General features: G+C 35.0%; 1 protein-coding gene across 2 annotated transcripts in view; it reads left to right on the top strand.

Moving 5' to 3' along the window:
• LOC149782210 (tripartite motif-containing protein 2-like) overlaps window positions 1–26,005 on the top strand; it is a 199,829-nt gene extending 173,824 nt beyond the window's left edge. For both annotated transcript variants that reach the window (XM_089933604.1, XM_089933605.1), the window contains 2 exons: window positions 6,436–8,475; window positions 15,486–26,005. In XM_089933604.1, the coding sequence (XP_089789730.1) occupies window positions 6,438–8,468 (2,031 nt within the window). In that variant the 5' untranslated portion in view covers window positions 6,436–6,437 and the 3' untranslated portion in view covers window positions 8,469–8,475; window positions 15,486–26,005. The remainder of the gene's footprint in view (window positions 1–6,435; window positions 8,476–15,485) is intronic.
• The last annotated feature ends 597 nt before the right edge of the window (window positions 26,006–26,602 follow it).

Below are 26,602 nucleotides of genomic sequence, written 5' to 3'. Positions count from 1 at the left end.
ATGTAACTATTATAGGTTGTATGTAACTATTTTAGGCATGCATGTAACTATTTTAGGCATGCATGTAACTATTATAGGTATGCATGTAACTATTACAGGCATGTATGTAACTATTATAGGTATGTATGTAACTATCTTAGGCATGCATGTAACTATTATAGGTTGTATGTAACCATAAAGGTATGTAAGTAGCTATTATAGGCATGTATGTAACTAGTATAGGCATGTATGTAACTATTATAGGTATGTATGTAACTATTATAGGCATGCATGTAACTATTATAGGCATGTATGTAACTATTATAGGTATGTATCTAACTATTATAGGCATGCATGTAACTATTATAGGTTGTATGTAACTATTATAGGTATGTAAGTAGCTATTATAGGCATGTATGTAACTATTATAGGTATGTATGTATGTAACTATTATAGGCATGCATGTAACTATCTTAGGCATGCATATAACGATTATAGGTTGTATGTAACTATTATAGGTATGTAAGTAGCTACTATAGGCATGTATGTAACTATTATAGGTAGGTATGTAACTATTATAGGCATGATGTAACTATTATAGGCATGTCTGTAACTATTATAGGTATGTATCTAACTATTATAGGCATGCATGTAACTAATATATGTTGTATGTAACTATTATAGGCATGTATGTAACTATTATAGGTATGTATGTAACTATTATATGTATGTAAGTAGCTATTATAGGCATGTATGTAACTATTATAGGTAGGTATGTAACTATCTTAGGCATGCATGTAACTATTATATGTTGTATATAACTATTATAGGTATGTATGTAGCTATTATAGGTTTGTAAGTAGCTATTATAGGCATGTATGTAACTATTATAGGTATGTATGTAACTAATATAGGCATGCATGTAACTTTTATAGGCATGTATGTAACTATTATAGGTTGTATGTAACTATTATAGGCATGTATGTAACTATTATAGGCATGTATGTAACTATTATAGGTATGTATGTAACTATTATAGGCATGTATGTAACTATTATGGGCATGCATGTAACTATTATGGGCATGCATGTAACTATTATAAGCATGCATGTAACTATTATAGGAATGTATGTAACTATTACAGGTACGTATGTAACTATTATAGGCATGCAGTCAAATATGTAACTTTATCAATCAAGCACTCACAGGTGCAAATTCAGATAAATTTACAAATTACATTTATGTGTCATTTGTATTATTATCATTTGTTTATGAATAAGTTCAAATAGGAGTGAAAATTAATGATAGTATGTGGCTCAGCCATGTATATGTATGTCTGTCACAATTTTATATCCAAGTTGGAAAATCACAGGTGTAGAATAGGTAATGATAATGACCATTGAGTCCAGAATTTTACAAGTATGTTTACACTCCTAAAGACTGAAATAATTTTTTTTAATAAAACTTTGCAGTTTTCTTGCTATTTCTTCCAGTCTATGTCTGTCACCTCTTGTCCACTTAGTTTAGACAGACAGTCATGTGTTGAATTCATTATCTGTTGGGTGTTTCCTGCTTAAAATATTTAGAAATATATCCCTTTTCATTTTTTGTCCTAAACTATGAGGTTGATATCAGTTGTGACTGGTTTTTATTTTCTCAAGTGGCAGCTGTCGTTCAAGTCGCTCCATTTAGTCACTGCTGTGCATAGAGTCATTTGATAGAGGATCAGATAGAAGAAATCCTTATCAAAGAATAGCCATACATTCCCTATAGGATTCATACTCTCCAATTCTACATTAAATTTTTTTTAATGTAGCAGAATTGAGTGTTGACTGGCATGTTATCTCTTTTTTCCAGCCAGTATGTACATCTGACTTGTATTTTACATTATTTTCTGGCTCAGAATCACTCACTGATATTTCCAGTAACACTTTTCCAGTTCCAGTAATCTCATGTACTTCAAAATTGTCAAAATCATTGTCATCATTTATATTATCAGCCAGTATTGCTCAGTGAAATCATCATCTGAAGATGACTGTTTGGAGTTTGCCATTTTGAGTTTTCAGGGTAGTAATGCTACGGTATGTATCAGAATTTGTTGTTGTTGGGATTAATGCCATTTTTCAGCACACGATAGGCTATGCATGGTGGCCAGTATTAATGATAGAGGAAGAACCCAGGAAAACCCCGGGAAGAACCAATGACCCATGAGAAGCTACTGGTAAGCTTTCTCACATACCCACGTTGGCCGAATCCTAGACTCGAACCCACAGAGACAGAGGTGAGATGGCAGTGATCCATAATGGAGAGTGCTTTAGACCACTCGGCCACTTGGGGCCCCTGTATCAGAATTTAAATGTATGCATAGTAAATAATAGCTGATATGACGCTGTTTAATCAAAATGATCAGAATCTCATCTTGTCCCCACCCACCCATCTACATTGTAGGCTTACAAGTTGATGGATATTTATATGTAAACCATCTTCACATTTTTATAGGTAAATATTTGAAAGAACTCTTGGTCAAATTATGTGAAAATCAATTTTTTGTCACAAAGATACAATAGCAAATCGACGTTTGGTCAAAAAAAGATACATTAGTAAATTAACATTTGGTCAAAAAATAAGTAAATCAACCTGATGTATAATGTTGTGTAATGTACAGTTAAACTAAGTCTGGTCAGGTTTTCCTGCTGATATCCACTGTGATGTGAAAATCAGCACTTTAGGAAAAAAAGTAACAGAAGAATTGTATGATGTAGAAATATATCAATTAATTTTTAACATTTAGTTCCTGTATCATTGCCAATTACATTTTATTTTACACTGATTTTGTAAATGCTAACAGGCAGCAAACAAAACTAAGCACATGTAGTTTACATGTGTAAATGTTGTAGCTTTACCAGGTGATCACGTGTTTTAACCAGGATTTGTAAAACATTGCTAAACATTTGATAAAACTAGGACAGAATGCTTATTGCAGGGCCTATGACACAATGCATAATTTGAATACATTAAAAATTCATGCATGTTTAGCAAATTATAAAGGTAGTTACCACACATGAGCTGGAACTTGAACAATCTAACAATCCTGTGTTACAAGCAAGGAAAATACTTAGGCTTTCAGTATTAGCTTTAAATCTTCACCAGCGGAAATGGTTGGTACAAATAAATGAAATAACCAACATTGCAAAAAGGAAAGAAAAGCAGATGAGATAAATAGCTGCTTATAGCACATTTAGAGAGAAAAACTTAACTTTTATTGAGAATGTTGTTCAAAATGGCAGCATTGATTTCAAGCAAGTTTATCCCTTTCTACAGTCATATGCTTGAAAGATGTTCTACACCAAAGACTCTGAAGTCAAAGCCATTTTTCTTTCCTATTTCTTTAGTCCGAGGCACATTTTGCAACTGGCTAACACATAAAGCCACAGACCAAAGGATTCTGCTTGCTTGTGATGTGTAGATGGTGGCATTGTTAAAAGGCATATTAAATGTCCAATCTGATTAAATCAACATCTTCTTATAAATAAATACATTCAACAGGAACCAATTCAAGTTTCATGTTCTGGCAACATTTAGAATTCCTGGTCAACTTATTTATACAGGTTTGTCAGATAAAGTATTGCTTTTTCTGTCTAGAGAGTTAACATAAGAAAAAATCTGTTCCAAAAATGGTTTTTCACCTTTATAAATGTGAAAGCTGTAATTTGATTGGTGAATCAAAAGGTCAAAAGAACATGGCCTCATAAAGCTGCCTATCAAATCTCTCTTATGTCTAAGAGCTTGATTTAATCAGATTGGTTAGATGTCTGCCTGAATAAGGCATATTGAGGAGATCAGGTGACAGGCAAGTTTGTGTTTATTCCGATTGGTTAGGTGTATGCCAGCCTAAGACATATTGAGGAGATCAGGTAACAGGTAAGTTTTTGTTGATCAGATTGGTTTGGTGTCTGCCTGACTAAGGCCTGTTGTGGAGATCAGGTGACAGAAAGTTTTTGTTGATCAGATTGGTTTGGTGTCTTCCTGACTAAGGCATACCTGTGGAGATCAGGTGATAGGTAAGTCTTTGTTGATCAGATTGGTTAGGTGTCTGCCTTACTAAGGCCTATTGTGGGTATCAGGTGACATGTAAGTTTTTGTTGATCAGATTGGTTTGGTGTCTGACTGACTAAGGCTAACCTGTGGAGATCAGGTGATAGGTAAGTTTTTGTTGATCAAATTTGGTTAGGTATCCACCCGATTAAGGCATATTGTGGAGATTTGTTGATCAGATTGGTTAGGTGTCCACCTGACCAAGGCATATTGTGGAGATTTATTGATCAGATTGGTTAGGTGTCCACCTGACCAAGGCATATTGTGGAGATCAGGTGACAGGCAAGATTGTGTTTGATCAGATTGTTTAGTTGTTCTGCCTGACTCCAGCATATTGTGATCTTGATGGGGGAAAATCTTGGTTATTCAATCCCCATCTATTACAAGCGAGTTATGAACAGTGTTTAGAAAATACGAAATGTATATATGTGTGTGTGTATATATATATATATATATATATATATATATATATATATATATATATATATATATATATATATTGTTCACAGAAAATGGATATGCTGAAAGAAACCAGAGATAGGGATTTTTTTTTCTTCCTCTGATATGTTCTCACCATTGTGATTGTTTTTGCTCAGTTACACCCCCTTACTTAAAGTCCTAGTTAGAGCTGAAAGTGGCTGACTGTGTAATGGTTATACTATCATCACAATGATGTTGAATTCACCAATTTTTTTTCTTGTGATGATAGTAGAATAGGTTTTTGCATGTTGTGTGTGTGTGATTAGGATTTTTAACGTAGCTTTAACAATTTTTCAGTCATATCGCTACGATGTCTGCAGTGTGGCAGTTTATAGTGATGTCTAGCAGTGAGGCATCATGCCGCAGACATGTAGCATGTTATCCCACCCAGTCACATTATCCTGACACCAGGCCGACCAGTCCTAACACTAACCTCTTATGCTGAGGGCTGCATGTTGTAATGTACTATTTATGACTCATTTGTTGATCTGTTGTGGTCATAGAGGGGAGGAGTAAGTTGTAGACCTTGAAATAAACTATTGATCATAATAACTATGACTCTTGAATGTTTGAGAACAAGAGTTCTGGCCCAAGACTGCACATTAGAATGCAAAGCAAATTTATCACCAGTGTAGGCTATCCATGTTTAATAACACTTGTACTAACAGGGCCTGAATTTAATTAACAGAACTTAAATCAAGGCTTGCAGATAAGTTTATAGTTCTGTGATTTGATTGGCTGAAAAATTTAAATGAGACTAAAAATTAATCAATCAACTGTCTTATGCCTAGACATAACTTAAGACTTGTGTTGGTGAAATTGAGGCCAGGCTCCATATTTTCAGAACTTTTTAGGGGACAAGAAAGTAAAACTCCAGTTCGGGGTCTTGTAATTTTTGAAACTTTAATTAGAATAAAAATAGAATTAATGCACTGTGAAGAGTTTATCAAGTCCCATTTCAAAGTCACCTCGGGTACTGTAATGGTGTATGAAAAATTGGGAGTATGATAACAAAAATAAAGGCATTAGAAATTAGGGTTATTGCAGTTAATTTCAGTGACCTAGATCAAGCCAAGTGTCAAGTTTAATGTTTTTATTTTTAGCGTGATCTTGAATAAATATTTTTGAGAATATACAGTATTTTTCACCTGGACTTGTAATACGGATTATTGAGAATATACGGTATTTGTCACCTGGATGTGTAATGCAAATGATTGAGAATATACCTTATTTGTCACCTGGATTTGTAACAGAAATTATTGAGAATATACCTTATTTGTCACCTGGACTTGTAATACAAATTATTGAGAATATACAGTATTTGTCACCTGGATGTGTAATGCAAATGATTGAGAATATACCTTATTTGTCACCTGGATTTGCAACAGAAATTATTGAGAATATACCTTATTTGTCACCTGGACTTGTAATACAAATTATTGAGAATATACAGTATTTGTCACCTGGATGTGTAATGCAAATGATTGAGAATATACCTTATTTGTCACCTGGATTTGTAAATACGAATTATTGAGAATATACAGTATTTCTCACCTGGACTTGTAATACAAATTATTGAGAATATACAGTATTTGTCACCTGGATGTGTAATGCAAATGATTGAGAATATACCTTATTTGTCACCTGGATTTGTAAATACGAATTATTGAGTATATAGAGTATTTCTCACCTGGACTTGTAATAGAAATTATTGAGAATATACAGTATTTGCCAACTGGATTTGTAAAAGACAAAGTTAAAAAAATCACTCCTTAAGGAGCCACTGCTGAGATCTTTTTTCTGTGTAAATGTCTTATCATGTCCATTAGAACTGTATTAAGTATGTGATTGCATGACTGATTATTTTTATATCTTTTGCAGCTATGATGACATCAACTTTGGTGGAGACAGTTAATATCAACTATGAAGACTTCAATGAGAGCTTCCTAACATGCGGGACATGTCTCTGTGTATATGACAGTGTGGAACATAGCCCCAAACTTTTGCCGTGTTCACATACTGTGTGCAAAAACTGTTTAGAAAGAATTGTTGATACACAGGTTCATGACACTGGCACATTCCGTTGCCCGATTTGTCGTGAAACAATAGCAATACCTCGAGGTGGTGTAGTTTCTTTTCCTCCCAGTTTCCTCGTAAATCAACTTCTTGATCTCATGTCTCGTCAGCGGCGTGATGTTATTCCAAAGTGCTCTGTACATGTGTCAGAGGAATTGCTTTTTTGTGAAACATGTGATTCTGTATTCTGCATGCAGTGCACAGGGGGAGAGCACAATGGACGTGGAGCAAGTGAACACACAGTCATTCCATTTTCAATTGCGATCAAACGCATGTCAGAAATCCTTTTATATAAGGCCCATTTATGCATCAAAAACCTAAACAATGCTTGTGACAATGTTACAGCAGAAATTACACAACTAGAGACCTCCATTGAAAAAACTATAGAGGCAATTAATAGATCATTTCAAGATCTGATTTCGGTTGTTGACAAACGACGACATGAATGTCTACAAATGGTTCGTAAAATTCGTGAAGAGAAAAGGACAATTCTGCAAGAGCAATTGGATTTGATTCAAGCTGAAAAAGAGAAAGTACAGAATGATTGTGATGGTTTGCAGTATCAGGTTGAAGTTCGAAATATCACCAAGAAAATCAGTGATTTGAATGAAAAACTTGATGCAACTAGGACACTATCTGAACCAAGGGAAAACAGCTTTATGAAATACGAGTACAAACATAACAGTTCTTTAAAAGACATAACTAAATCCCTCAACGACTTTGGCAGGATTAAAGTCAGCACAACATTTCCATCTCTGTGTACGGCAAAAGTAGGAAAAGCTGTGACACACCTCAAGTCCACAGTTACCGTGACAACAGTAGATTACCATGGCAACTACAGAACAACTGGCTCAGATCCTGTTATGGCAGAGATACGCACAGAGAAAGGGGAATTGATTGAGTGTAAAGTTCGAGACAAGGAAGATGGAACTTACGATATCCAGTATGTTTCATCTAAATCTGGAGATCTCAAAATGTGCATCAGTATTTTCAGTCGATCAATCAAGGGAAGTCCGTTTACAATATCTGTAACGGATCATAATAATCCCTTATGGAAGATTGGCTCTAGAGGAACAGGGCATGATAATTTTATGCAGCCTCTACGTGTGGTCACCGATAGTGATGGGACAATATATGCTTTAGACACAGGAAGTAGCCGAATAAAAGTGTTGAATGAAGATGGGGAAATTACTCGACATATTGGCCCATTTGGAATGGAGAATCAGAGTGGAATGGGTATAGCATTAACCCCAGATCACAATATCGCTGTGGTGAATTGGAGAACAAAGTATATAACCATTCTGTCTCCAGAGGGAGAGCTCATTAGCAAATTTACACATGAAATATTAGCTGAACCAATTGATTTAGCAGTGAACAGCAAGGGAGAAATCATTGTAGCTGATATTGGGGCAAGTAAGGTTTTCATGTTTGATCGTAATGGAAAATTATTAACAAATTTTGGAACAAAGGGTGAGAAAGATGGACAGTTCCGGAATATCTCTGCAGTTGCTGTTGGTAAATGTGATGAGATCCTTGTAGCAGATCATCGGATTCAAATCTTCAGCAAAGATGGCAAATTTTCGCGGCAGGTTCCAAGTGTTTGCAAAGGTGAATATGGAGGTCTAGTTGTGGATTCAGGTGGGTTGATTCTTGCAACTCGCACAGAAAAAGGGAAGAGTTTCGTACAGGTCCTAAATTCTAGTGGAAAGCTGATGTTCTGTATTGACAGTTACGATGACAAGTTGAAACGGCCAAGTGGACTGGCAGCTACATTAGATGGTCACATATATGTAATAGATCTGGGAAATTGCTGTTTAAAAAAGTTTAGATACAGATAAAGCAGAGGTAAGTACTAAATTGTGTACGATAGAAACCATTTTCAGTATTTAGGTAGCTGATCTTGATTCTGCTATATTATCATAAAGCAGTTTTTGATGATTCTTCACCTGAAGCATTTCTCATTTTGGAATTGAGCCGTTGTGGGTGTGCTTTTTGATTAACCAACTTTTCATTTGGGATTTGGTATAGCAGTGGTTACCTTTATTAAATGTGAAATTTACAACTCCAGGCTATCCTCGCTGGTCACCCGTTCAGCTTGATTTTGCTGCTGGTTTCTTTTCATATGAGTTTTGAGCAGGCCCGTTTAATATTGACAGCCAAAGACCAGAAGACACAGTTAAATTTTGGAAATTGTTAATGAACATATTATTGGATAGGTCAGTCCAGCTGATATTCTGCAGGGACAGTTGATTTCAATGTGTACTTGCTGGCCAGTGGAAATATATAAATTGACCCTGGTATAGCACATTTTGAGAGACATTAAGTTTCTTATTACAGTTAATGCTTATGTTGAATGAAATATGATGAAAAAGTCCACAACTATGTATATTTACAGTTGCAGCCAGACATCATTGAGAAAATTTATGTAAGAATTAGCTATGGCTGCATTGGACTTGTTTGAAATGGCAGCCAGGCAGCCAAAACATAGTGTTTAATATCAGTAATACATTACCTGCTAATACAGGATTGTATTGCTTTCATTTTCTGTGAGCTAAGTCTCCAATCGAAGCTAATTAATCCTACCTCCACTTAGTAATGTCAAGCCAGAAATTGAAAAGAACATGATACCAGTCTGACTTTATTGTCTCAGCCAATATATGAAATATCATCCTTTTTTTCCTGACATAAAAACATACACATTACACATGTGCTATTGATCAATGAAATTTGCCTCTGTTTTTGTTTTTAACATCTTTTTGGCATATCACCTACCTTGTATCCTTGTCCTTGCTTTAGTTGAGTGTTATTTGTGTTTCTTTGCAAAATTTTAATTTGCTTTGGGCACCTTGCTTAACCAGTGGTTCCTCCTCTGTCATTGTTCCCATGCTAGGGTAAGTATATTCTGGCATTTTTTAGTTGCAGATTTTTTGTTTTGCATGCATTTGTATCGTTAAGAACATTGATTGGCACAAGGTGTGGCAGTTGTGGGCACAGAAAGTCCCATGGGACACACCAATACACCACATCCTTAGCATGTACAGGTTGTGGGCACAGAAAGTCCCATGGGACACACCATGACTCCACACCCACTCCTGGCATTCCCAAGAGGTGTCTGGATTGGTTCCCACTTTGGGAAAGACTACTACCCTTATGGAGCAAGAATATTCTGCGATATCTGTGATTTGGAGATCATGTAAGGGCCAAGGTTCCCTGGTGCTTATTATGATGCTGTCAGCATCAGTGAATCATGACACTAGCTGCACCATCTCAAGGTGTGTGTCACAGTGACAGAGATAATGAATCACACACTGCTGACAGGGAAGAGCGGCCATCTTATTTGGATAAATCTGATGTATGGTCATTCATCAGATTGTGACCACTCCAGTGGCCTAGTGGTTAGAGCATCTGCCTCGGATGTGGGAGGTCATGGGTTTGATCCATTTCCGAGTCATACCAAAGACTTACAAAAATGGTACTAACAACTGCCTTGCTTGGCGCTCAGCATTAACAGGTTAGTGTTAGGACTGGTCAGCCTAGTGGTCAGAGCATCTGCCTCAGATTTGGGAGGTCATGGGTTTGATCCCTCTCCGAGTCATACCAAAGACTTACAAAAATTGTACTAACAGCTGCCTTGCTTGACGCTCAGCATTAACAGGTTAGTGTTAGGACTGGTTGGCCTGGTGTCAGGATAATGTGACTGGGTGAGACATTATGCTACATGTCTGCGGCATGATGCCCCAGTGCTAGACTTCACTATAATCTGCCACACTGCAGACATCATAGCGATATGACTGAAAAATTGTTAAAGCTAATTTAAAAATCTAAGTCACAGACACATCATATTGTTGATGCCTGACTGATCACCAGTCTATGATTGATATTGAGTCTGGACCTTGATTGGTCAATAACAGAGGTGAGATGGCAGAGATCGATAAATACAAGCACCTTAGATCCACTCAAGGGTCTGGGCCCCAGCAACGTTTGATGGATTGCAAAAAAAATTATTTAGAGTTTTTGTTAGTTTTGGCTTGTAGCAGTATCATAAACATAGTTATCATATCTCACAGTTGTCTACACTTCTGTTACTAAGAATAGTATATTTCTAATAAGAAAGTATTATGGATATGTGTGTTTGTGTGTGTGTGTGTGTGTGTATATATATATATATATATATATATATATATATATATATATATATATATATATATATATATAGACATAACTCATTCTAACCATAAGAGGATATGATTAGTCTCAGAGTGCTTATCTCCCTTGAAATAGTTTGACTGCATTATCAACATTTCCTTGATATCTAACATTATGTTTACTAGATATTAAATATTAAGTATTTCAGCTTTTGGTCCAGTATGAGATGTATCTGATCAAAGTTGATGTCTCCATCCATGCATCTTATTCTACTAGTCCTTGGGCATTAGATTCAGGCAATCCAGTATATTTAAAGTAAGATATATTACCCATGCCCCCCCCCCCACAAACGGGAATAATCTCCTCCTTTCCAGTGGACAGCTGGAAAATTGCATCTCATGATTCTGTTACTTATATTTAGAAAAAAATCGGATTATTTTTTACTGCATTTCTCTTTAAGAAATAATTTGTCATGAAAGCGTTTCTAGATGTAGGAAAAAACAAATCTTAAATATTGCTAAAGTACCTTTCAGAATGACAGTAAAATCGCTTAGTTCTTCAGTAATGTATGTACAAACTTTCTTGTCATGCTGTTTATTGGTAACATAGCCTAACCCCAGCATGTCACACATGTATTGAAAATCCATTATCACTGTCAACTTTCGGAAACAATTCTGCCTTACATGGCAAATGATTCATTTTGAGAAATCAGCTCTGCAGTTTTATGATGCAAACACCAGATTGTCATTGATAGATATTGATGTGTTCCCAAGATGTGAATGAATGTGTGTGTGCTCTTGACCCTGAAATCAAACACAAAATAACAAAAGAACGTTTACAAAGAATAGGCCTTTTTTCATGGCAGCATAATTATTATATAGGGTCCAATTACGATAATAAAACATTGGACAGGATTTCCATCCAAGATATGTCTAGTCCAAGTTATCTCTGACATTTCTCATCCATAGGGACACCGCTAACAAGAACCATACACCAGACAAAAATACAGATGTTACTCGGTCTATTGGCATAATATTTTACTTCAGCTTAGCAATTTTCAAAAATATGAGAAATTGACGACTGTTTTAAAAAATGCTTAGCCACATATTATTGCATTTCTGAGCCATTTTTGAGGTACTGCAGCATGCAGGTTTTATCTACCTTTGAATATTTTCTAAAATTTCAAACCTTTTTAACACTTCTTAAGCACCTTTTTCCAGCTCACAGGTGATCACGTAGAATACAAGTGCACTGTCACAGATGTGGGAAGTTTACATTTTGTTTGGTGGGCCGGTGGTTCTTTCCGGGGTTATCCCGAGTTCTTCCTCCACCATTAATACTAGCCGCCATGTATAGCCTATCGTGTGCTGAAAAATGGCGTTAAACCTTACAACAACAACAACAACAACAACATTTTGTCTGGGTTCACTTGAAACAAAAGGGTATGGACACTCAGCATACAAGAAATGTATTACTTCAAAAGCAGTTGCAAAGCTGTAGTCAGTAATATAAGCAGTTCGCTAGGTGTTAAAATGTTTCATATCTTACAGGCAGTAAAGTCCAAAGCTGTCTCCATTTTTATAACAGAAGTTGGTGTTAACAATGCAGGGGATGTGAATATGGATATAAAACAATCATAGGATGTATCAGTTACAGTAGTAGGCAATAACTATTTTAAAGGGAGATAACAGTGAAATGTTTCATAGATAATCTCTTTGAGTTAGTCTCCCCTAATTTGGTTGCAAATCTTTGTTTTGGATGCAAGGGCATGTGAGGTTTTTTTTTTTCTCTTGGAAAGTAGATTTTTAGTGATAAATATAAAATTTTGTGACTGAAAATTAAAACAGTACAACACAAGTGATGGTAAGAATGTAATATGCCAGCAAATATTTAGCAGAAATTTTCTTAGCACACTGTTAATTAATCAGCAACATTGTCTAGCAAACATGATCATCATTAGTTTCTTAGATTCTTGTTTCCCATGCTGCATGCTTGGGGTAGAGTTTAGAAGGATTTACAGTTTTGCTGTTGCCTTACTGTCTGCAAGATTTTCACTCATTGGGGAGAAGTTTTATAAGAGGGTGATTTTCAGTTGTTAAGGAAGGGGTGGGCAGTAGCAGTTTTTAAATGACAGTAGTATCTGTTTTGATCTCTTATAGTATGTTTTATAAAATGCGTGTGTGATAAATAACTTTTAATGAATAAAGACAAAACTTACTTGTTTATCATCATTATTGGATGGATGGGGTTTATTGCCATTTTTCTGCATAAATAGGCATTACATGGCTGCCAGTTTATTTTGGTGGAGGAAAAACCTGTCAGGACCCTGTGCCAACCCACTCAAAGCTCCTGGAAAGCTTTCTCACATACCCATGTTGGTCGGGGCTAAAACCTGAACTTGTGTGGATATAGGTCAGATGTGTGAGTGATCTGCGTGACTTGACTTATGCAAGCAGCTTAGAGGACTTAGCACATGGAACTCTTCATTATTGCCATGGCAAATGTGATTGTGTGATGTCATGATAATCATGATAATCATGCTGTGTTGTATGCATTGGAACTGCATGTAAAAACAGACTTTACAACCAAATACTGAAAACTGTTTATCCACTGTGTACATCCTTGCCATGTGAAGTTAGTAAAATGTTGAAAACTGTATATCCATTGTGTACATCCTTGCCATGTGAAGTTGGTAAAATGTTGAAAACTGTATATCCATTGTGTACATCCTTGCCATGTGAAGTTGGTAAAATGCTGAAAACTGTATATCCATTGTGTACCTCCTTGTCAGGTGCAGTTGGTAAAATGTTGAAAATTGTATATCCATTGTGTACATTCTTGCCAGGTGCAGTTGGTAAAATGTTGAAAATTGTATATCCATTGTGTACATTCTTGCCAGGTGCAGTTGGTAAAATACTGAAAACTATATCCACTTTGGAGTCTCGGATTCAGCCAATGTGGGTAATTGTGAGAAAGCTTGCCAGTAGCTTCTCGTGGGTCGTTGGTTCTTTCCGGGGGTTTTCCCGGGTTCTTCCTCCACCATTAATACTGACCACCATGTATAGCCTATCGTGTGCTGAAAAATGGTTTAAACCCTACAACAACAACAATATCCACTTTGTACAGACTTGTCAAATGCAGTTATTAAAATGTTGAAAACTGTATATCCATTGTGTACATCCTTGCCAGGTGCAGTTGGTAAAATGTTGAAAACTGTATATCTGTTGTGTACATCCTTGCCAGGTGCAGTTGGTAAAATGTTGAAAACTGTATATCCATTGTGCACATCCTTGCCAGGTGCAGATTGTAAAATGCTAAAAAGTGGATATCCATTGTGTACATCCTTGCCAGGTGCAGCTGGTAAAATGTTGAAAATTGTATATCCATTATGTACATCCTTGTCAGGTGCAGTTGGTAAAATGTTGGAAACTTTAAATCCACTTTGTATAGCCATGCCAAGTGCAGTTGGTATAATACTTTAATCACTAGAGAGGAAATGCAAGTGAAAAAGTCACTTTGTTAGTGCATGATTATGGTGACTGATCTAAAAGTCAAGCTATTACAGGATTATATTGAGTGTTGTTATATTCTTGAATGTTACAGATCTTGTTATCCTCACACCAATTGAACTGCAATCTTCATGTGCTTATTTTTAAATTTTTATGGGGGATTCATAGAATCTTGCGTTCTGGAGAAAATACTAATGTTGTCATCATAAGTGTTGAGTACATAATTTGTTAATCCCTAAGCCTTAGTTTCATTCAGTGAGTTCTGTCACATGGCTCTCCACGACACAAGGTTTTGGTTGAAGAACATGTGTTTTGGTCTTGTTCAGTCAGAGCTCATGATCTTCGTCATATGAGGGTCTGGTAGAATAACATGCATTCTTGTCTTGTTCAGCCAGAGTTCTCCCATGGCTCTGTCAGATTTCCACCATATGAGGGTCTGGTAGAATAATATGCATTCTGGTCTAATTCAGTCAAATTTCTCATGTGATTCTGTGAGATCTCCACCATTCAATGTTCTGGAAGAATAGAATGCATCTCAGTTTTAGTCCACTAGATCTGTCATTTTACTGTGAGATTTCCAGCATATGAGAGTCTGGTAGAATTCACACATTCAACCAAATTTCTCCCATTGATCTGAGATTCCCAGACATATTAGGGTCTGGTAGAATAACACGCTGTTTAGCCTCATTCAGCCAGATCTTTCACATTTGTGAGATCTCCACCATACAAGGGACTGGTAAACTGACATGCATTCTAGTCTCATTCAGCCAAATCGCTTATGTGACTCAGTGACATCTCTACTGTACAAGGAGGTTATGGTAGAATAACCTGCATTTTAATCTCATTCAGCCAGATCTCTCATGTGGCTCTGTGAGATTTCCACCATGCATAGATCTCACAAAACCATATTAGAGTAGTTGAACTGTACTGCATGCACCTTGGTCTGCCATAATGTGTTCTGTGATTTAAAGCAAACACCATAGACTCCGATACGTTTGTGCATTTTGTAACAGAGTATCTGGTTCTACACTGTAGTGAGGTTTTATGGGTAAATACGATCATAACCAAATTAAGCAACATGATGCACACACTTTTAGTTTTAAGAATGCATATATTTTGTATATTTCTCCAGTTTGTAACTGAATTTATCTGCAACCATTGTGGTCATGTTTGTCATCAATATTTTTCTTTCTTTTTCAGACTGACTAAACCAGTTTTGTATTTGACTATTCCATTGAGGGAAGAAAAAAGATGCAGCCACGAGGCATAGGAACAATCAAAAACCATTCATATCTTTGTCCACATTCTTGCACGGTTAATTGTCTTCAGGTCTTCGTTTCATCACTTCATCTTCCAGTCCAAGTCTGTACAGGAGACACTTGATTGGTCAGACTTAAATGTTAACCCAATCACATTGCTGAAGTTTAAATGTTAACCCAATCACATTGCTGAAGTTTAAATATTAACCCAATCACATTGCTGAAGTTCAGACTGCAGTTTCAGTTCAGAATCAAGTTCTTTGGATGAAATCCAAGCTAAAAAGACAGAAATATCAAAAACTTTCCACCCTTGTTTTGTTGCATGCCAGTACAAAGTATATAATAATGTGTGGTATCAATTAAATTAATATTGTTTTGAGTGAAAATTATTGACTGTTCCAGGGCTAGAAGGCAAGTTTTTTTATCCAGTGCATGGTAATTATCACACTGTGCAGGGCTAGCAGACAATGTCTTTTTTCAGAGCATGGTAATTATCACCCTGTTCAGGGCTATTAGACAAAGGCTTTTCAGTGCATGGTAATTATTGCAGTTTGCAGGGCTATCTGGCAAAGACTTTTTCAGTGCTTGGAAATTACATTAGATTAATTTCCATCTAGTATTTTCAAGAGATAATACTAGACATCACTAAAGGTGGCATTATCTTAATGTTAAAGCTTTCGGGTGTGATAAAGGCAGATTGTAGCATTGTTTGAAAGCTATGTTTTATGTACTATATATTGTCTGGCATCCACATTGGTTCATTTGAGTGTGAAAAAGGCAAATCATGGCATTATTTGGAACCCGTTTTATGTGCTTTATATTGTCTAGCATCCACAATGTGCTATATATTGTCTAGCATCCACAATGTGCTATATATTATCTAGCATCCACAATGTGCTATATATTGTCTAGCATCCACACTGTGCTATATATTGTCTAGCATTCACAATGTGCTATATATTGTCTAGCATCCACATTGTGCTATATATTGTCTAGCATCCACACTGTGCTATATATTGTCTAGCATCCACAATGTGCTATATATTGTCTGGATCTTTCAAAGAAAATAAGTATTGTAGTAGTATAATGTCTTGCAGATTTTTGCATAGAGTGAAATCCTCAGTTTCTTTGTGGATTTGTAACTGAATCAATCAAAAATGTGAGTGTTATTGATTGAGAATGCTTTGTTCTGATTGTACATGCATTAAAAGCACTTTTTCTGTGTTTTTCCACTCCCCAACAGAGGAGGGGATATGGCATTTTTCCTGTTTGTGTGTTCACTCATCCATTTATGTCTTTGTTCATTCATGCATTAACCCTCAACATATTCTAACCTATTTAACCAACACTCATGAAAATTGGTATATTGATTCATCTCAGTAACTTGGTCATATAAAAAACAGATCACTGTAAACTAGTTTCTATGCTTGAATGACTCAAATTTTCAGTGATTCATTCATTATACCTGCATTATCTTGGACTCTGCAAATGTGAATCATCCATACCAAAACCATGTCACAGTGACCTAATTTTGTTTACTTAAGTACCTTTTGTGTTTGCAGCCTTTCATTTGTTATGACCTCAATATCTTGGATTCTAAGACTTATTCAACTATACCATACAATGTTTCTTTGGTCCTGAATGAAAGAGGTGCCATTCTGATACCTTAATACGGCCTCTACAGTGACAATCTTGATAATGTAGTTATCATAACTTCTCCAGAACAGATAGTAATATCAGCATGGGATTTTTACTGAAAGATTTCGTATGATGCCTAGTTAGTCCTGAATGAAAACAGTACCAATCTGATGTCCAGTGTGGCTGCCACAATGGCCAATTTGAAAATTTTACGATTAACCTTTCTGAATGACAAGCAATATTGCATGGGGTTTTCACCAGAAGACTTCTTGTGAAATCTAGCTGATCTTAAATGAAAACATAGACATTCAGTATGGATGCCACAGTGACCATCTTGAAAATCTTTTTATCAATACTTCTCCTGAATGAATCAGATCAGCATGTGGGTCTTCTTCTGCTGTTTAATTAGTCATAAATAAAATGCTGCCATCTGAATTCTAATATGGCTGATATAAAATATGGCCACAATAGCAACCATCTTGACATCTTGTTATCATTATTCTGCTAAAACTGAAAAGATTTCCATCAGAGGACTTGGGCTAAAAGAAAATGATGCCAGTCTGTCCATTACAGCAGCGGTTAATTTGAAGAATATCAGAGATGGTTTCAACACTCAGCAATTAATAGGAAGAAATTGTGTTATCAATTCCTCGAAATTCATTTTGACTGCTAGAGTGTTAGTCCCTTGAATGTACTTTTGCTTCAAACACTATTGCTGATAGAGTTATATAAGCTGGTATTTAGATGTTTCATGTGGAATGCTGTATGGTTCAGTAAAAATGAGGTCACTGTAACCAATATTTTATTATCGATATTTATTCACTTGTGCATTTAGCTCATTTTCATAACCTTTGCATTTAGCTCAGGCACTACTGCATATGTAGTCTCGCACTTATTATGTGATTGCATCATGAGGAGAACTGCAGGTCACTGTGATCTATATTTCATGTTTCAGTGATTTGGGGTAGCCTTTATATTTAGCTTATTTTCTCTAGTTAGGGTTTGTATTCGGTTATTCTACAAAAAAATGGTACCCCCAAAAAAAAATTAATTAATAGTATTCATCATTTGTAATCATGTCGCATGACCAATGGCATTTTTCCTATTTGGATCTGCATTTTTATTGAGATTTTTTGTGATTATTTAATAAAAAGAAGATCAAGATTTGATGGTTTTCTTTTGTCTTTGTCTTCTTGTTGTACATCATGTTTAAGTTTTTTTTAAATTATGCAGTGCTTTTTATGTCATAAAGTTAATGAACAGAGATGTTCCCATGATAGACCAGAAGAGGATGTCTGTCTGTCATCCACTCGTCCATTAGCACCAGATTGTTTTCACTACTCCTGTTAAACTTCTTGCAGGATTGCCTTGAAGCTTAGTACATATTCCTCCCATGCTATTGATGGGCCTAAATGTGCTGCTTGGACATCCAGTAAGGCTGCCACAGTGACCAGTTTGTTATCGTTACTCCTCCAGATTGGATAGTTGTATCAACATGGGGTTTTCACTGAAAGACTTCTAATGTTGTCTTATTGGTCTACATGAAAATGGTGCCAATATGACCTTAATAGCAGCCATCTTGAAAATCATATTATAACTACTTTTAATGAATGGAAAGTCATATCAACATGGATGTTTCACTAAAGGACTTCTTGTAATGTCTAGTTGATCCTAAATGAAATAGCGAAGAGCTAATGTCATCGTGGCCATCTCGAAAATCTTGTTATTGCTACTCCTGAATGGATTCTCATATCAACATTGGGTTTCCACACTGCTTACGATGTCTACATGGTCCTAAATAAAATGGTGCTGGTGTAACATCAAATATATATGTTAATAAGCTTGTTTTCACACCAGAAGGCATCTCATGATGTCCAGTTGTTCATAAATGAAACTGGTGCTGATCAGACATCCAATATGGCCACCAAAGCAGCCATCTTTAAAATCCTGTTAGTGTTTCTACTCCTAAATGGAAACTCATAATTTGAAGATATTGTTATTTCTATTCCTCTTCAAGTGGATGGCCATATCAACTTGGGGTTTTTGCCAATAGACTTGTCCTAACTAAAAATAGTGCCAGTCGTACATCCAATATGGCAACCACAAGAACTGTCTTAAAAATCGTGTTGTCATTACTTCACCTGAATAGATGATCATTATGACATCAATTTTTACCAAAAGACTTCTAATGATGTCTACTTGTCATTTCTAAACATGAAGTTAAACAATTTGTTTTATGGTCCATTGATGAGAACTGAAATTTGGATTATCTGTTATTGTTTATGGATTATCTCCTGTTGCTATAAGTTTTATTGGCAGTCAGTAAAACTTCTTAATTTATAAAGGATATTTGTCTCGGAATTTCTTTAAAACTTCCAAAAATTTTGAGACTGGAACTTTATTTTCAACTCAAATTAAGGCTGAAATAAATCATTTGGTAAAGTTGTTTTTTCTGTTGTAGGATTTTTCTGAATTTAAAATAATATTTTTGCATAGATTGCAAGTGAATACCTCTACAGCTTTTGCTCTGAATGATCATGTCATAAAATATTTTTTAATCTTATATAATGTTATGGAGGTACTTTGATGTCTATACATGAAAAAGTAACTTTTTAAACAAATTAAGAACTTTGGCATTATAATGCTTATGAAATTTCCACCATATGTCGAGTTTAACTCTGTGGCAAGAGTAGTGTGTGGTGATGTTTTATGGCACCTCTGCACAAATGTGGCTATATTATAAAGTGAGTCGACAATATGTTTGAGGTTCTAGGTTAGAATCCCATCCACCAAAGGTCTTGTTTTCTTATTTTTTGTAACATGTCATGCTATAAATAATCTTTTTTATAAAAACAAATCACTGTTGGTTTTTCAGTTTCTTTTTTCAAGAAAGAAATTATATCGATAAAATTACAGTTGGTACCATGGCTGTTTTGTCATAATGTCTGAAATGACAAAATGTATACATACTTGCAGGTGATTCCTAATTTTTGTGAACAGGGCTTTAAATATACCATGCACATCATATTGTGTGTTATATTGTAAATATACCATGCACATCATATTGTGTGTTTTATAGTAATTATACCATGCACATCATTATTGTGTGTTATATTGTAAATATGCCATGCACATTTTGTATTGCATTAGCTCATGCAAAGATCTGCACTGAGGATGAATCCTCATAAACCTGGTCTTCTTCTTTTCGAAATTTGTGTACCAGTATATTATTATTGTTATTATTATTAATAGTTTTCCCATTTGTGACAATACACTCGAATCATTCAATAAGACATCTGGGTTTGATTTCACATCTATAGGAAATTTCAGTTTCATCACTGTTAAGAATGGCAATAATGAGTTCGTTAAGTTCACAAAGGCACAAATGATCAGGGCCGACAAGAGGGGGGATTCAACCTGGGATATATTCCCAGTGCCCGGGCTGAACAACACTTGTTAATTTTATAAAAGAAAAATTTTGTTTGAACAAGAACTAGGAAAAGCCCGGGTGTTTCTTACCCCAGTGCCCGTGATCACTCTCTACTGCCCTGCAAATGATATGAGTAATCAGAGAAATCTGATTGGTTGAAAAATAAAACATGCATTCCAAATATTCATTCAGCTTCTATGGAATAAATATTACCTGCTTATTTTGATATTTTGGTATTGTGAGCAAAATCAATGAAATTGCTAGAAATCTGTTAAGAATGGATGTGACTTCATCTAAATGTGAACAATACTATTTTAGTGCGGGTCTTGCAAGCTGGACTAGAGTGTATACAATTTATTCTGATAATAAATTTGCATGGAAATATCTTTAAAACATACATGTACTGCTTTTGAATTGCCTCAGATTTTCAAGATTTCTTTCATTTGAGTTGAAAAAGTAGTACACAAAATTTCATAATTTCTTTATTTAAAGCTTAATTGAGATAAAGATAGATGGGATATACAAGCATGTAATGTATTAAATATTGAAACTATTTTAACTGGCTTTCAGTGAGACAAAACTGTAGGTACTTCCTGACAGTTATTTTATGTCATACTTAGATGAAAAAAGAAACCTAAGGAAAGAAAGTTGTTGTTGTTGTAGGGTTGAATGCCATTTTTCAGCACAAGATAGGCTATACTTGGCAGGCAATATAACTGGTGGAGGAAGAACCCTGGAAAACCCGGGAAAGAACCACCAACCCATGAGAAGCAAAAAATGTAGTTTACATTTGCTTTTTGAAAGATGTTTAAAGACATCATACTAATATATGTAAAATATATTGGCATTTCAACAAAATAAATCTCTGGAGGGCCAAGTGGTTTGAAGCACTCACCTTTACCAATCACTGCCATATCATTTCTGTTTGCATGGATTTGAGTCTCGGACTAGGCTTATTTGGATATATAAGAAAACTCACCAGTAGCTTCCTGTGGGTCATTGGTTCTTCCCAGGGGTTTCCTGGGTTCTTGCTCCACCAGTTTTACTGCCACCATGTGTAACCTATCATGTGCTGAAAAATAGCATTAAGCACACAACAACAAAAATATCAGTGCATGCATATATAGGCATAATCATTTGCAGAAATCAGTACCAAAGCATCCCAAACGATATGTATCAGATTTTTTTCGAGCAGGTAATCAACATTAGAAATTTTGCTTGATGATGTGAAAATTCAGAAAGCAGACACTGGGAAATTCAAAGGCCTCAATTTCAGAGAAAATTGACCACTGTAAAACTGCTACATATTGTACAAAAAACTTTTTTAAACTTTTGCCACTTACAGTTTCTGTAAGTGCAATGTTTTTCCACATTACGATCAATCAAGCTTATTGAACTAGGACAGAAAAATGGCCTGTCTCAGTTAAATCTACATTTATAAATTATACTGTTATGCATATAAAATATTGTCCTAATTCCAAAGATGATACAGTATTTATTTTTTTGTAATTCAAATTTATTTGTGTGACTACACTTGCATGTTATCCATTGTAAGATATCATTAAAATTAGTTTTCATTACCCAACAAGTACAAGATACTGTCTCCACATGTAATCAAATTTGGATGTGTGAGTTTGCATCCTCATATTATTTTTCCACCATATTTTTCCACATTTTCCACCATATCTTTCCACCATATTTTTCCACCATATTTTTTTTAAATGCAGATCAAATCTGATTTATAATTCAGTTTACAAGATACAAAATACATACATTTTAAATATGATAACTCCTGGTTACAGATTTTTTTACTCTTTTTATCCAGCACATATTAAATTGAAATAATTCATCAGATTTGTCATAATTCAAATTGAAATTATTCTGAGAAAACTTTTCTGTTTTTTACCCCACTTTAGTGGGAATCAAGACACAGCACTTAGTGTCGGGAGAAGCTGAGCTAGCACCTCAGTTTAGGTTTAGGTTAAATTTTCATGCTTATATTTCCTTGATCACTTAATATAATTTCTCATGATACATTCATGGCATGAATCATTTTAAAGCCAAGACAGTTGATTTTATAACACATTCAGTCACCCCATGACTTTGGAACCAAGGTCATAGACCTAGAAAATTTGTGTTCAGGCTCTAGCTGATGTTTTTCTTCTTGAATGTCATTCTAAACCCCTGGATGGATTTTCATTCATGTTTGGGATAAGTAATCATGAAGCTTTGATAATTCATTGTATCAGATGCTTGCTGGCTTCTTTAGGGTCAGGGTTGCAGTCATCAGAAGTAGGCATTACTTTAATTAATTTTTTGAGATTCATGCTTAATCTTTTGACCTGTGGGGTCAAGGTGACATGTTTTATAGCAATATGTTAATTGTGATGGTCTTGTCCTTCCTGTTTTACTTTATCTTAATGTATGTGATGATATTGATTGTAAAAAGGTATCAGAATTGAAATATATGTCTCTTTTTGCACACTGTAGCTATTAAATATGCAGTATTTGTTTAATGTTCAAGAAGTTCTGTCATAATCGATTAGGCGTAAATGCTTTCAGTTTACTGCTTTCATATCACCAGTCACACTCTCAGTAATTTTTTTATTAATGTATGTATGACAATCAGCATTAGGTATATTATTGCATTAATGCATTTTTATATAGTTATATATGTTGTGAAAACTGCATAAAAATGAGCGAGTTTGTATTATTCATAATCAGTTTCCTTGTAGAGTTACATCCCTTTGCTGATAAAGGGAGGCAGTCAATATCCTCCTTGAAATAGCCATGATTTTATGATAAAACCTTTTCGGAGTCATCATTTCTTCACTGAAGCCAAAGTAAAAATGGTATAAACCAACAATATCTGACAGTTATGATAACAAAATGCAGATATATAATTGACATCCATCAAACGCTATAATCAACATCAAATTAGTATATGACCCGGCTCTTCTTTCTGTAAATTTAGGGGATGAGATTGATAATCAAATCTTCTTTTCTGTGAATTTAATCACTCAGTATCACTAACGATAGTGGCCCAGATGTGCAAATGAATACCTGCTGAGAACCATTGTCTAGATGCATGTATATTGATTACACCATACACTTGTTGTTTGCACATTTTTATTTCGACTTTACAGAATGTAAAAATAGCCTGAAGAGTGGGACTTTTTTTAACATGAATGTGTTTTACCATTTTTGGTTACAATTAGTAAAGTCAAAAGTTGTTCATATAAACTGTTTTTGTGAGAAAATTATGTTACATAACCAAAAGCACAATTTTAAATAGCAGATATTATGAAAGGTTTTCTTTGTTGATAGAGTTTGTATGATATAGATGTCATTTAGTATTAAGAATTTTGTATCATCAATCTATGACACATAGTTTACGGTATTGCAGGATTAGGAAAAATTTCAGTAACGTGTAACTGCAGGTCTCAAAGTCTCATGTTTTACAGATTTATAGATGTATAGGAAAATGATTGTTAATAGATACTTTTGTTGATGGTGGGTTTGATTGTTGAACACAACACTTGTGCAGCATATGTGCCAGTAATTTCCAAGATGCCATCTTTTCCGAGCCAGTTAGAGTTACCTCCCTTTGAAAGGGTATTCTATCATCTCTTGTGTTAGTCAGCTATGGGATTGTTTATCACAGGAATAGTAATTAGTTCTTATTGCATGACAAGAGCTTTATTGCCATAGAAATGTGGGTATGTACTTACACAAAATTATGGTATTTCTTCAAGAAACAGTTTGCTTGAAACCATAAAATTATGGAATTGCTTTCAACTTTACATTTTTTATGGAGGAATTTACACAAAAAATGGCAGACAGTGATTTCAAGGGATGTAATTGTGTTAGCCTTTTTTATCAATCAGAACATCCTCATCTCTTAACAGCGGAGCCTGAATATCTCTTTTTTTCTATCATGTAAAGGTAAAGGCTAAGGATGTTCCAGTTTATGACATCATATTTAAACAGTATAACATGGTCTTTGGAATGAGTGCATGCTCCTATACCTTCTGGAAAGTATGCAACCATGTCAAATGTAGAGAATTTTAGGTTTTTAATGGATCAAATTGCAAAGTCCACAAATTCATAAGCATATTAACTTCTGTCAGATCCATCATTTACCTTGTCAACATTTGAATATGTTTTTCAACAGAAATATGAAGTATTATGAAAATGTATTGAACTTGGTCACATTGAGATAATATGGATGTGTATATGTAATGTTTTATAATAAAAAGTACCTAAGTGTCCGAGCTCCATTCCTCAAAAGCTTTGACAACTGACCAATACATATGTAATTGTGCAGTGTTTTGCACATGGCTTGACATACAGTGGGCAGCTGTTCAGTATGGTTCTTAATAAGCAGTGATTGATTGACTGATTGTAGTTAACATGTTAAATTGGTATCCCTTGTGATGGAGATAATAAACTAGCAATATGGGTATTAACAAGTCAAGTCATTTCGGAAGCAATAGCTGTTTGTTCAGTTTTTAACCTAAACTTGAGTGTCACCATATGTACTTGCTTATAAATCATGTCAATCTACAAACAACAAAGATCCTGATCTGCCATTGCATAATGCACCTGCAGATCAGTTTTTGTGTTGTTTGTTCAACTGATTACTCCTATCAAAGTGCACATCATGCGATGGCAGATCTGGGTTTGTGTGGTTTGCAATTGGATTCAACTTAAAAGCGAGTACATACGGTACATAGTCATTTAAAAAATGGTGAAAATGTAGACAACTATACAGGAAGGTGGTAAATTTAGGGATGCAGGCATTTGTTTGAAGAGTCCAAATAATTGTAAAGCTTTTTATTTTATTTCTTTTGACTATGAATGTTAAGGAGAATCAGCAGAGTATATTTGGCATATTGGGACAGACCGTTCATTTCAATCATTTTAATTCACACAAACACCCATGCATGCACACATACACACACACACACACACACACACACATTTGGTACAAAGAAGTGATTGCATATAAGATGGAACAACTATTTTACAGATCTGCATACCTGTGTGAACTTGCCTGTGAACAAAATTGGATTGGTATCTTCAAAGGATAGCTGAAGATAAAATGGAATTTTTTGAGGCATGTGCTAGTGATTCAGGATGGACTTTTGTATTTGTTTGTGGTCGCAATCATCAGCCACTATTTCATTCAACATATCAATATATACATTATTCAAACACCTAACAATATACATTATACATACACCTGACAATATACATTGTGGATACACCTGACAATACATTATGTATACACCTGACAAAGTGCAAGTCTTTCAGTGATATTTATTTTAAGATGTGTTTGATTCAGATCTTGAGTCATGTTTTGTGAATTAAAATTTGATTTGATTCAGTAATGTTTTGTCAATTAAAATTATTTTGATGCATTAATATCTATCTATCTGCATGTCTGTCTTTCTGTCTGTCTGTCAAAGAATCTGACTCTCTGTTTGTCAGTTTATATATCTATCAATCTGTGTCAATCTTTCTATGTATGCCTATCTATATATCTGCCTATCTTTATGTCTGTCTGTCAGCCTGTCTGATTGTCTGTCTATCTATCTATCTATCTATCTATCTATCTATCTATCTATCTATCTATCCATCTGTCGATCGAATGAATTGACGCATGCGCGCGTTTACGGTAGTATCAAGACGAAACAAGAAATTGCTTGCAACAATAGTTTATTAAGTGGTCTTGAAAGTTCGTCCTAACCTAAATGGACAAGAAACCATTTCTTCTGGGGTTAATATTAAATAAACTTGGACCAGGTTTGTCATTGTTTTTCATCAATATAAATATTTGCTTATCGGTTAAATTATGAGTATTTAAAAATGGGGTTCAACTTCTTATTGATGTAAATTTATCGTAACTAAAGAAACGTTAAAATTTAAAAATTTCCTGATTTTTTAAAACGCTTTTTTTCTTCGTCTTTTTTGACTAACCGTGCATT

This window comes from Sinohyriopsis cumingii, chromosome 15 (genome assembly GCF_028554795.1).
Source record: "Sinohyriopsis cumingii isolate HCF-2022 chromosome 15, ASM2855479v2, whole genome shotgun sequence".
In the NCBI taxonomy this organism is placed as follows: domain Eukaryota; kingdom Metazoa; phylum Mollusca; class Bivalvia; order Unionida; family Unionidae; genus Sinohyriopsis; species Sinohyriopsis cumingii.
This window is presented reverse-complemented; position numbering and strand designations above follow the sequence as displayed.